Source organism: Vulpes lagopus, chromosome 8, assembly GCF_018345385.1.
Source record: "Vulpes lagopus strain Blue_001 chromosome 8, ASM1834538v1, whole genome shotgun sequence".
Lineage (NCBI taxonomy): Eukaryota > Metazoa > Chordata > Mammalia > Carnivora > Canidae > Vulpes > Vulpes lagopus.
The window spans coordinates 9,971,026-9,984,874 of record NC_054831.1 but is presented as its reverse complement, the minus strand read 5'-3'; the positions used below and the strand labels follow the sequence as shown (position 1 = coordinate 9,984,874).

At 42.2% G+C, this 13,849-nt stretch overlaps 1 protein-coding gene across 5 annotated transcripts in view; it reads right to left on the bottom strand.

Moving 5' to 3' along the window:
- Positions 1–878: 878 nt before the first annotated feature.
- Positions 879–13,849, bottom strand: part of PID1 (phosphotyrosine interaction domain containing 1) — a 220,099-nt gene continuing 207,128 nt past the window's right edge. For all 5 annotated transcript variants that reach the window (XM_041767575.1, XM_041767579.1, XM_041767578.1 and 2 more), the window contains exon 3: positions 879–1,541. In XM_041767575.1, coding sequence (XP_041623509.1) covers positions 1,065–1,541 — 477 coding nt within the window. In that variant the 3' untranslated portion in view covers positions 879–1,064. The remainder of the gene's footprint in view (positions 1,542–13,849) is intronic.

Below are 13,849 nucleotides of genomic sequence, written 5' to 3'. Positions count from 1 at the left end.
AGAACACATTCCCTATTCGGGTGCAGTGTTGAGTGATCGGGGCAAGGCTCCCCTGGTGATGCCCAATCAGATCTGAAGCTTGCCATGAAGGATTCATCAGACAGGACCATCAACTAAATAGGCTACCAGAAATCCGAATTGATCAAAGGACAGCCTACATGGAGTTTGCTCACTTACTGATCGTCTATTCCCTTTTCCCAGGGTTTCTCTGGTTGTGGTGGTCGTTTTAAACTCCTACTTTGATTGTTTATCTGCTTGGGTATCTTCTTCCCTTTTTGTGTCCTGCGGTGTATGCTGAGAATCCATCCCCTAGGGACGTTGGCTGGGTTGGAAGGGGGAAGACGGTGGATGAGGAGGGATGAGGAAAGCAGCTATTAGTAGTCGCAAGTATTCTAAGAAAATAGATGAAGTGAATACAATAAGGGGGTACTACTTGATATATTTATGTAAATAAAAGCATTATCTTTAACTGTGAATTAACTGCCGACTATCAGGTTGTTAGTTGTAAAGCTCAATAAAGGCTGTGCTGATTTGCTTACTGAGGAGAGAATCTGAAACATGCCAGGGAGAGGGGCTCTCAGGATGAGCCTGAGGTGTTCCTCTAGCTCTGCGGCCCCCGCGCCTGCACCCCCCAGCCCCCCACCACGACTAGGGACCCTACAGGCGCATCTAACATTCTTGTTGGATTTCATAAGGCAAATCGGAACGGGCCATCCAACAACAGCCGCAGCGTATTTGCCTGAGAGTGGTGATAACTGGCATGGAGGTCTCCTACAGGGAGGCATTGGGAAATGAGGTGGGGGGAGAAAAAGAAGAGAGTCTAGAACTTTCCTCCCCATCTGCCCACCCACCCTCCTCACAGTCACAGCAGCAGCAGGTTTCAATGTAATGTAATTACTTTAATAATACATTTCTTTAGATTTAGAATTGCTCTTCTGAATTTAAAAAGCTTGGTGGGCCAATCGTTTGGCAGTCTTTTCTTCCCAAATTTGAATCATTGCTTATTCATCTATCATCTTGAATTCCTTGACCAATGCTGCCTTGCTGAAGTGTCCTTAGTTCCTTCAGCCATCATCGGATTCCAATTCCTGGGAAACTTCTTCCGATGAGCTGTTCCTATGGATCCGACCATCGCTCTTCATACTGTGGAAAGTCTTCTTGAAGGCCTCCATCATGGCGTGGGCCAGCTTCTTGGCCTCGAGCTTGCTCTCACACTCTACAGCGTGGCAGTCCATCTGGTAGGACAGGTCATCGTTTATCTCCCTGTAAACCCAGGCGAAGATGTTGGGGCTCACGTTGTGGTCGGCGGTGCAGTAGGCGATGCGCGCCACCTGGAAGGTATCCATGTGCACCGTGGCTTCACCTTTGTGGTCAAGGTGATGGAGCCACACCTGGAATGGTCGGATTTCCAGAAGGGCATTGGCTGGAAAGACATCTTCTCGGGCTAGCGTGTGCTTCTTCCAGAGCTCGATGACTGGCTTTTCTGTGCAGCCCGACAGAAACTGCATGCCTGTGGTGGGGACTTTACCCAGATAGGTAACCTGCAGAGGGAAGAGAGGAAGAAAAAGCCAAAGGTCAATATTAGGCTCTCCGTTCTAGCTGTTCACCCAGATGTTCTCAGACAGTCACACGTCACTCTGGGCGGGTGGAGAGACATCTTTCCAGCTCCCTTAAAAAAATAAAAATAAATTTAAAAAAAACTGTCATCAGAATTTCTACCTTACTCCCTCACAAGTCGGCCTCTTGGCAAAGGTGTTGCAAAGCCTTAAGTACAGTTGGATTTTTAAAAAATCTAATTTCTAGAGACCCACTCTCCCTCTCCCTACCCCGTTTTAAAATTTAAATTAGAGTAACAGTATGATCTTTTTACATAATTTGGCATTTCTTTAAAATCATAAAGCTGTTTTTGAAGTTTATTTTCAACCAAACACAAGCAGAATTTAATGGCAGGAAGAAGTCAGAAGGATGCCCCATCTGAGAAAGGAAATCTTTATTAAACTTGTCTCCTTATCTCTTTACAATTCTCTCAGTGTTTGATTTCACTTAAGCTACTTGTTTCTAGCAAATGCCAAGGACACAAAGACTGTTCTATATTCATTATGGCTTAAAACCTGATTGTTTCCCCTGCCACCACCAGCAAGATAATTTTTTAAATAGAGCAATGTTCAGTTGTTTTTCAACCTAAACAAGTTTTGAACCGATGGGCATCTGGTTATAGAGATAATAATTGAAAGATTCACAGATGGGTTAAGACTGGAATGCTGGCTTATCAAATAGCTAGATTAGACGGGCAGTACGAAAACAAAGACAAATAATTCCAAGTGATTCAAACAGTGACTTTTAATTTTTTTTTAAGATTTTATTGATTTGAGAGAGAGAGAGAGAGAGAGCACGCATGTGCATGAGAAGCGGGGAGAGGAAGAGGCAGAGGGAGAAGCAGACTCCCTACTAATCAGGGAGCCGCATGCAGGGCTCAATCCCAGTGGATCCCAGTGACCCAGGATCATGACCTGAGCCTAAGGCAGATGCTTCACCCACTGAGCCACCCAGGTGCTCCTCAAGTAGTGTCTTTTAAAACACTTATTATCATCAAATCCATCCAAGGGATTTTCGTTTTTTTCTCTTTCTCTTTTTTTCATTCACCAAAATGCATGAGATGGCTACCTTTGGACCACCGGCACTCTGGAAACACATAAAACTGAAGAAATCATTTAAGAAATAACATGAAATAGCACATAATTAAGTTCAAAATTAATGACACAGATGTAAATTCTGTCAGTTTGAGGAACACAAGATCGGAAAATGGTCCATGGAAATGATGAGAAAGGAGATTTGGGTACAATGATTCCAATCAATGTCTGTGCTTAGTGGGGCTATAGAGGCCACATACAAAAAAAAAATGCAGAACATAGAAGCAGAGTACTAAGGACAATTGCATTTTTTCATGCTTTGTTTCTCTCTTAAGCAAGAGTTAATTGGACAGTCCCTTTAAAAATATAACTTCTTCGTAAAGAGGCACAGTGCTTGCTGCACAGGCCAGGAACAGTTGTCAGGAAGCTATTGTGCACAATGGCAAAGTGCTGGGGTGGGGGCGGGGGGGGGATGGAGAGGTCCAAAGCCCATAGGAAGGAGATGATTGGTATTTGCTGGCAGCACAGTCTTTGAAGCAGGCAAAGTAGAGACGTACATCCTCGTTCCACAGTTCACAAGGTGGGTGATTCTGGGCAACCCACGAACCCTCTACTAGAACGTAAGGCAGACCATGAAACAGGCAGGCAAGGGACACAAGCAAAGTACCCCAAGGATTCAGAGGAGGGAGAGATGGAGCTCGGCCGATGGAAGAGAGCCACTGGATTCCAAGACATGGGGTCTCAAAAGCCAGGTAGGAGAAGCACGTGAAGGTAGTGAGAGAAGGCGGGAGCCGAAGAGGAAGGGGCTGAGTGGGGGAAGCCCTCCTCCCCGCAACTTGGGCAAACAGGCCACTGTGGCCTGACCGGACATTAGGCAGAGGCATGGGACAGCCTGGAAAGGAGATGAGAGGCACCTGCCACTGCATGAAAGCAGGCTGAACTTCAGAAGACGGCCCTGCATGCGGTCTAGAGAGGAGGGACATCCCTGCTCGGGAGGGAATGCCACTGCAGCTCTAGAGTCCCGCAGGCGCCTGGATGTGACCGAGGCCGTGAACCTGGAAGGCCTGCCTGATGCCAGGAAGAACGGATGGGAAGGGCTGGGCAGTGGTAGCAGAATCAGGGAGCGCAGCCAGGAGGCAAGAGGGCCCGGGCGGGAGCGGGGGTTGTGGAGATCAGGGGACAGGACAGACGGAGCCCGATGGGGACGCAGTCACAGAGCCAGGAGCGACAACACGTGGCAGGAGACTGAAGGGGGACACGACACGGACAGACAAGCAAGTGCCTGGCCTCCACGAGGAGGGCCACTGGCTGGATAGCTCCTGTCGCTCTGGGGTGGAGAAAATGTACAACAAAGAGTTCCTGATTTACATACTTGCTGCAAATGTGCTTTCTGTATGTGGCACTCTATGATACCTTTATTCTTTTCTTTAAACAGCTTTGTTACTTTTTTATTGAGGTGAAATTCACATCACATCACATTTTAAAGCACGTGATTCAGTGGCATTTAGTAGTCAAAGGTCATGCAACTACCAGCTCTGTCTAGTTCCAAAATATTTTCAGCTCCCCCCCGAGGGTGACAGGGTACCCACGAAGTCATCACTCGCCCTTGTCCCCCGCCCCCCCCCGCCCCCAGTCCCAGGTGAGCTCCAAATGGCTGTCTGCTCCTATGGATTTCCTATTCTGGATCTTCACAGAATATGTCACCCTTTGTCCCTGGCTTCTTTGACTGAGCATGATATTTTCCAGGTTTGGCCAAGTGGTACCATGTAGCATTCCCTTCTAGGACATCTTTACTTTGGGAAATTCAAAAGAAAATGGGGAAACTAGTTTCAGCGCTTGAAGTAAAAGTGCAATCGTTCTTACTGTCTGCTGCAACTAGAAAAAACTACATTTATATTTGATAGCAAGAGCCTGCAGAGGAAGGAAATCTCCCTCAATTTGCTCTAAGCTCACACACACACACACTCACTCACTATTTTAAAAAGTTATACAGCCAGTGTCTTCTATCGTGACATAAAGGAATGAGCTTAAAGACCTTTATTAGACATTGTAGGTGATTCACTCCCACCAATAATTTCATAGTAGTAATATGTGTAACACAGAAGAATGTATCCTTCTCATAAATATTTATGACTTGAAAACTGAAGATTTTAAGGTAAATAAAATTTTATTTTGGAAGTGCGCTTGACAGAAAGGTGGGGCAGAGATGAGGAGCCCAAAGAACTTAATAATAACAAAAGCTACTTTTAATATGCAGACATATATTAAAACAATTTTGAAGCTCTGAGGTAGAACACAGGATACAGATGTAACCTCTTGGTATTAAAATTATTTTGACGGTAATCTTCATTTAGTGGCCCAGTTTCACCAGGGTCACCTGGATAGCACACTGCACATCAAGCATGAGGTTCTAAGTCACCACGTATACATAACATGGCCAAATCGAGCCACATAAAGTACTACATAATAAGTAGTACGTAATGTCTGTGTCACACTTTAGACAAAAGGCACTTGGTGTCTACTGGCTTCGTTGACAAACCTGTGGTCAGTGCATCAGGAAGGAATATGATTACTATTAGTCCATTTTCAAAGATAAGAACCCTAGGTCAGGTGGTGGCATCCAGACATAGACTGTATCCTGCAAGGTGCTGGGCTTTCAGGAACATTCTGATGATTTGTGAAGAAGACTGGATGGAAAAGACACCTTAAAAAGATATCTGTTGAATTCCTGAGCCACTCTGCCACCATTAGATGAGAGCTGCTTCCCTTTGAGTTCACTTACTAGCCTCTTGTTCTTTTTCCCCATCTTCTGACTGTAAGAGAGCTTTTGGATTTCTGCGAGCACCTGAGATGCAGTGGCTCCTCCCAAAGAAGGGACAGTGTTCTTTTAAGGGGTGCTTTTGTAATGACACTCTTTTCCATGCCATTAGGGGCCTAGGCATTTCTTTACAATTGTATTCTTGGTTTATAATTGCAGAAAGTAAGACTCAGAAACCTTCTAAAATTTCCAGGTAAAATGGAGCACAAATAACAAAATTCCTTATCTACATATATAAAAGTCATTTATATACATATATAATGTCTATAATATATATTTTCTAAAACTCGAGAAAATATAATCTACTTAAAATGAAAAGAAAACTGTTTAATCTCAAGAACTACAGACTCCAAAAGATTTCTGTGGAAAGAGAACCATTAATGTGTTCTGCCAATACTAATCCTGAATATTCCATTCGCTTCGTCTTGCAAAGTATTATTCAGCCTGCAGAGGGAGGAGAGCTAAGAACAGATTAGGGGAGGAGTACTCTCCACTGTGACATGGATGAGGGCCCAGAAGCACACCAAATGCTCACTGGGGCTTCCATAATTTATGTTTGCTCTTGATTAGGATCTACCATGGAGACTACAGAGGCTGCGGTGGACAGACAAGCCCTTTCTAGAAGCGCAAAATTAGCAAACATGCACCTGACATGCCAGAAAATGGCGGCCTGTCTAGATAAGCAGCTCCAGTCCTACTACTCAATAGTACCAGGGTCTGCTCACCTAAGGCCTTGGTAAGGCTCTTGGCTGAATCTCCTCTTCAATTAAATCAGCTGACCCTGTCCAAACCCTTCCAAACAGTCTCCTTAGCGAAATGTTCTCTGATTCATACAGGACATAGTCAACATAGCACATGACTTAGAAGGTCTAACTGATGTCACTGGGTGAACCTTGTGAGGTCAATGAAAGCCTCTGTTTTGTCACCTTTGCAGAGTTGATGATGTCAGAAACCTCAAGAGATTACATAAATACAAAGAAACAATGCTAAACTGGAAATACTTAAAGAGATATGGAAAAATAATTATGTAGAGGGAACTTCCCTAAAAATGGGGTGTAAAATGAGGATATGATATACCAAAACAACTTCCCCTCAGAGTGACCCGTATAAATCAGCCTTGTTACCAACCATAATGGCCCGTGTTCCGGAATCCTGATTTTGAGCACTTTCCCCTAAGTCAACTATTTATACCTGCCTGTGGATTTGCTAACCTTCCCGTAAGTTCTCCAGAGTCCATACTGTTGACTCTAAGTCACTAGAAAGCAATAACAACAAAAATCACAACTATTCAGACTTTAATACCAAAATATTAATTTCTCTCTAATTTTTTATATATAATTTAATAGAAATATACCTATGGCTCTGTTTTCTCAAGGGAAAACTTAAAGTAAAAACTTAAAAAAAAAAATCAATTGTCTCAGAATACCAAAGCTTCGTTATGCCACGCATTCAGCACGTCCTCTATGGATGACATGAGGCCACAAGGTCCATGTGTGTCAATAAACAGAAACCTCCAGATACAGCGTGTTATCTCTGTATCCTTCCATGGCAGCGCTGTGGCAGGGATGTACTCTCTGTATATAGAGAGATCGCTTCTTGCCACATCGTCCTTGTGTGGGAGACTTTCTTTCCCACCCCTCTGTGGGCACTTCTTCCCTAGGAGTAAAGACACAGGACTCAATGTGCAAGGAGGCTTCAGGAAGTTTTGCCTCCAACATCGCTGTACACTGATGTCAGGTTTTGGTCAAGGAGAATCTTGTTCTCCTGCCCCCTATGAAAGAGGTGAATGTTTTCTAGATGAATAAGTCCCTTCTGAGCCTCATCCTTAAGAGCTGCAGCCTTTCAGAGCCACAGAGTAGAAGAGAAACATCGAGTCACTAAACTGGTCACTAAATGTCCAAAATGGTAGACAGATTTTTTTTAAAAGTTATCACCCCCCAGGGTGTAGGAACAAAGGGACTTGGGAGATGACAGGAAGAGTCTTGGGGGGTGGGGAGTAACAACCAGTTGGAAATATGCAGTAAATACTAACATCTTTTCTATGGTTGCAGAAATAGGCATTGGGCAAGAAACTTATGAAGAATGAATCATTCAGAGAGAAATAAACAAGCAGAGCAAAAAAAAAAAATGAAAGTTTTTCCTCATGTGTCATTCAATGGCATAAACTGATGCCTCCGACACAGACGTTTGCAATGTGTGTGAATGGGCTTTGCCCAATCCCGACTGAAAAAATTATTTGAGAACATTCACAGTGTGTGAAAATACATAGAAGCCATGGAGCGGAGGGGCCCGCCAGAGCGTCTGCAGCATTACCAGCGTCAGTCAGGAGAGACTAGTGTCCTCAGAAGCTCTCCTTCCCACCCATGACTTTTCCAACAGCTCAGCCAGCTCTCCATTCATGAATCACCATTCTTTCTTCATCTGTGGCAAAACAAACCCTGGTTGCCTGACATGGATCCTTCTGGCCAAGCCAGCACCCTTCATTCCTCCTGGTGGCCAGGCAACATTTCATTCTGGCCTTTCTGAAAACTCCTTGTTTAGGACCCTGACCCATCTCATCCTAGCCTGGACAGTGGGATGGAGTGGATGGTCACGGAAGAATCCAGGTACCTGGCTTCCTGAGTATCTTGGACTCTCCAAGCTGGACAAACCCAGCTTCCCAAACACATGGGAAGGTTTACTGTGAGGTTTACTGTGAGGTTTCTACGGGATGGCATATCCAGATCAAAGCTTCTCCAGAAGCTTTTCTTGGGATATAAAAATCCTTGGTGTTCTTTCATTTTCTGTAGGAGACTTTCTGTTCTCTGCTGAACTAACATGATATGAACTCAAGAAGGAGAATATCTGACTGGGAATGTTAATAGCCTTTGGGTTACAAGGCAGATTAAAAAAAAAAAAGAAGAAGAAGAAGAAGAGCCAACCTTGAGCCAACAGCAGAGTCAAGCTCTTCTTCTCTGAAATTAATTCTACTGCACTTTGTGGAGAAAGGGGACAGAACAGTGAGATTCACAATCCCAGCTTGAATTGTCTCCTTCCTTGCTGGCCACAGAGAAGCAAGCAACCACTAGATACTCTGAAGAGTGGGGATGGATCCACATGCCAAATACCTAACAATTCCCAATGCAAAGACAGACATAATGCTAATTACTGACCTTGAACTTGTATTACATGTTGTAAGCCATGAAGAAGGTATTGAAGCATAAATGATCTCACTATTCACAGTGAGACCTATGAAGTCATTATGGAAAAAAAATAATAAGTTTTGGGCTGGAAAACTGACATTTTTTTGAAAATTAAATTTCTTTCTTGCACATTCATTTAATAAGTATTTACTGAGAACCTTCTAGGAACTAGGCATATTAGTGAACAGAATCAGTACAATTCTCTGCCCTCTTGGGGATTACATTCCCAGTACACAGATGAAGGTTACACAACTCAATAGACATGTGCAAGGCTGGCCTTAGTGAGAAGAACACACACATGCCTCTTTGAGCATTTTCAATGAATCTGGAAAACTTCTCTTGGGTTCAAAAAGGTCTTTCATGCAGCACAATGGGGACAAAAAAAAAATCCCCATTTAGAGTCCATTCCTTGGATTAAGCTGTGTCCCATGAAGGCTCATTAGTTTTTATATTGACTGTGGTTAGGGTTCCTGAGATGTTGCTGTACTAGAAGAGGAGTCCTGCCTAGGAGAGGGGCTTTGGAATAGCATCAAGGGAGAAGGGAAGGCAAATAGGAGCTAGAAGATAGGCAGGTGGAAGACCCAGGGCAGATTCTGCCTCCCAAACAAAATGGCCTGGCAACTAGAACGCCATTGGTGACTTTATTTGCCCAATGACTGGATAAAAGGGGTTCGGCCTCACTTAACATCTGTGTCTTCACTCTCAGGATGTTCTACGCACATCAAACCAATTTCTTTTTATTGAATTATTGGAGTAAAATGATGAGCTGTTTTAGGCTTCCCAGCATCTATTCTACTTTTCTTTGATTTCTCCTTTCTTTATGTTGGAGATCCAAATAGCAAGTATTCCCAGTGTTTAAACTCAAAGTATTGATAATTATATTGCAATAAATTCCTGATGGTTCAAAGGTAAATCATCAACATTCTCAGTTTTCAGTGCTAAATAGGGCCATTCATACCTGCCTAATTCTACCCCTTTGTTGCAGAGATGATGATTCTGATAATTGGCCCTATTTCATACATCTGGTTCCTACAAGAGAAAAACGTGGGACACAGTTCTTCTACCCCAAGGACAAGGTTCTTCTCAGTACCCCAATCTTTGAAAAGGATATGGGCCCTCTCTCTCTCTCTCTCTCTCTCTTTCTTTTCTTTCTCTTCTCCTTTCTTTCTCTTCTCTTTTCTTTCTCTTCTCTTCTCTTCTCTTTTCTCTTCTCTTCTCTTCTCTCTCTTCTCTTCTCTTTTCTCTCTCTTTCTCTTTTCTCTCTCTCTCTCTCTCTCTTTCATTCTTATGTCATCTACTTTCTCTCTGGCCACTTCTTCAAGTGTCTGCACTGAGACCCGGTCAGGAACATGGAAAGGTGACAGATAGATTTGTTTAACTCTGCCAGGGCTTGTTTAATATTCTAAAAGGAATTTGGAATCAGTTAAACTGTCCTTAACCTGAGACGTGTTTGCATAGCTCAGGGATTTAAATGATGATGCTAGTATCAATAATTGAAGCAAAGAGACAAAAATGCATACTTAATATTCAGATATCATATTCCTAAAGAATTTTAAAAGGGGGCTTTACAAAGCAAACAATCCTTATTTTAAAGAACAATTCCAAAGAGCAAATATTAAGCATGTGCTGTGTTGGCTCTAGCCTTGCCCTTGTGGGTGGTGTACCAACAAGCCAGACAACATGTGATATGAATTGCTCTGGGAGCCACACGCAGGGTAATAAGCAGGGCTTTACAAAGCCCTCAACAAAGACATGAGAGCCTTGAAAGGCCAGGCTGAGGAAGCCTGGGCTCAGCTCTGAGCAGACCTGGGAATCCCTTCTGGTTACCCTCCAGGCTCATTGTAAGGGTAACCAGAAGGGACTTCTGTGGGTCATCCCTAAGAAGCCCAGATCCTGCATCAAAACTAGGATGATTTTCTTCTCCAAAGTGAATCTTGGATACCACTCAGGGGCCTGTCTTTTGGCAGACCTCTTCAGGAGTAGACCCAACTGTCCTTTGGCTAGACAGGGATGAGGACCAATTGTTGCCATTTCCCTTAAAGCTGTGCTTTGAAGTCTTTGCCTTATATCTGTTTGGCCATGCATAGTTGGCTGACCCAGATGTAGAGGATGAGCCCAGTGGCCTAAGGTAAGCCTGTCTCAAACACCGCATTTTTATTATCCCCAAAGGCGATGGTGATGACCTGGAAAGTCTCACAGACCTACTCTTAATTTTTTTTCTTAACAGTAGCAACAATCCTGGCAGTAGAAAGCAGATATTCCAAAGCGCATATCTTCTGCTGTGCATTTAGGCATGTTCTTTGTTAGGGATATTTACTTATTTTGGTAACTTTCCTAAGGTCATAAATATTAAGAATATTTTCTCATTGTTTACTAATCATTTTCAAGTATTTTTATGTGTTATGTTGACAGAATCTATAAAAATATTAATAGAAATTTTATGTGGAGATATGTTTTCCTTTTATTATGTAAATGTACATCATGGGGCAGGGAAAGTGAATTTCCTAAAGCCCAATATCAAAAACATAATTAAGTACTATTTTTGCACCCTAATAAAGAGATGAACATTGCTTCAGCTGTTAAATACAGCTTCTGTCTCACGATTAGGTGTTTAAGTGATAGATTTGTTTCTCTTATTCATATAACTTCATTCCAATGATATAGAGAGATTTGAGATGCTGTGCCCCATCTTGTGCTTATGAAGCAGTTCCAATGTGCAATTTGTCCTGTCAATTGGCTCTTGGATGTGTGAAGTTGGAAATATCGTCATTGTCACTGTCAAAGACAGAAGCGATTTATCTGGAAGGCACTGAAGTGTGCCCCTGAAGACAAAGTCACTTAATAAAAGTGACACCACATTGAAACCTACATCCTCTCATTGGGCCCCTTCTGGCGAGCTGGCTCAAGGATGGTCGAACCTGGCATTGTTTCACTGAGTGGCACAAGTGCAATTTATTTCATGACAAGTCTGATATCTCCCCTTCTGCTTTCTATTCAGTGGGGTATACTGGAGAGGGACAGACATTCAGCAGAGCTCTCTAGGCCCCAAAATGTTCACAACGAGAAAATTCTCTAAATGATAAATCAATACCGAGCACATTGCTTGAGAGTTATCCTGACAAATGGATTCAAGGGATAAGCACGGTGGCAGGTGAAAAATGTCACCAATTTTCGTCCTTGTAGCACTTTATCAATTCATTTTCCTTAGTGCACAATTCATTAGAAATGGACCAGAGAAGGCATTAAACATTTAGAAAGAATCATATCGAGACACTTGGTTGGAGGTCATAAAATCAACACACCAATCTATGGGCTGCAAGTCTAGAGCTCTTAATCAAAGGCCAGTGAAGGCTGGAAACAAGAGAGGTATACTGAAGCTAACTAAAGATGAAATTACTATGTATTCCAGAGAAATGACCACTTATGTTCAGACAAAGACCTCTACGTGAATGTTCATGGAAGCTTTATTGGTGATAGCCCAAAAATGGAATCCATCCAGATGTCTTTCAATAGGCAAATGGTTTAGTAAAATGGTGACAGAGCCATCCCATGGAATGAACTGTTGACACCTGGAACAACCAGATGGATTTCCAGGGAATTCTGCTGGGTGAAAACAATCCCAAAAAGTGACACCCTGTATGATTCCATTTGTATAGCACTTCAGAGAAGGGAACAGATAGATTGGTGTTGCTGGAGTGAGGGGTGGAGTGTGGGTGGGAGACAGGAGGGTGCCGTTAAAGATGAGCAACATGAGGACTCACTGTTGTGAGGGACATGTTTAGAATCTTCCCTATGGGGCTGAAAATATGCCTATACTGGTGCAAAAGTTTCACAGAACTAAATACACACATGCATCATGAGTTCAAGTAAAACTTGGCAAATTAAGATGGGTGGCTGATATGATTGTGGCATTACATGACAGTTTTGCAAAGTGTTACCATTGGAGAAAAGTGGATAAAGTGTTGGGGAACTCTCTGGGTTATTTCTTAACTACTGCATGTGAATCAATGATCCCAATAGAAATATTAATTTAAAAAGTCAGCTCATCCATCTTATTAAGAGTTGTTTTTCTAAAAAAAAAAAACAAAAAAAAAAAAAAAAAAAAAAAAAAAAAGAGTTGTTTTTCTAATAAAGCTATCTCTTATTTATAATTATTTATAAAAATTTATAATACAATTACACTGTTCTGATCAACGCATATGCATATTAATTGTACAGATAACTCAAACCAGAAGATATTTAAATTTAAAGACATATGGTCAAAGAAAATAATTTTTGAAAATGTCCATTGTTTACATATTTTCCTTGCAGAAGAATTATGACAGGATGGGAAATAAATGATTAAACAACATTCTGAAATCCATTCTCTCCCTTTATGGGGGAAAGGGAGAGTGATCCTAGAAGAGAAAGAAATGCTCTGGTTTCATCTCCTTGTCAGCTTGTTAATGACAGACCTTGTGCCATTTGCTAGCAGGCAAGTCCTTATCTATAGAATGTTCTTTGCAGGGTATATCTATTTGCCAAGAATTGGTCGTGGTAAACAAACCTGAAATCTGTAGAGCTACAGCACGTGGCTTCCAGGAAAAGGACTCTTAAGTTACATAACTAAGTATAAAATGGAAATGCTTCAAGGTTTAAAAGGCTCTCCTCTGCATAACCATATACAATATTAGGTATCTCCTGTGTTCTCTGGGCTAGACCACTTATGGTACAGCAAGAAGGAACTGAAAGAGCCTCACTGATGGTCCTAGATCTCACCTTGTTTTGCTTGTGCCAACTGTTTCCTTGAAATTATTAGTAAAGTTTGGCACTAGATGAAATTTCTGATCTGAAAATCCAATTCTCTGTGTAATCTCATGGGTGGTCAATAGCCTTTCAAACAGACACTGATATTATTTTAGGATGACATATGGTGGGGTTTCAGGGGCTGCAGGAGAGGATAGGAGGACTGACTAGGAAGGGAAAGAAATACTGTAGAATTTATGATTGTTAGGAAGGAAAAGAAATGCTGTAGAATTTACGATCATTAAAGAATTACTTACTATTGTAAGTAATGCTGTTGTGAACATGGGGGTATGGATATCTTTTCCAGTTAGTGTTTTTTTGTTTTGTTTTGGTGTTTTTCCAGGGGTGGAATTGCTGGATTATTTGGTAGTTCTTTTCTTCTTCTTTTTTTTTTTTAATTTATTTATTATAGTCACAGAGAGAGAGAGAGAGAG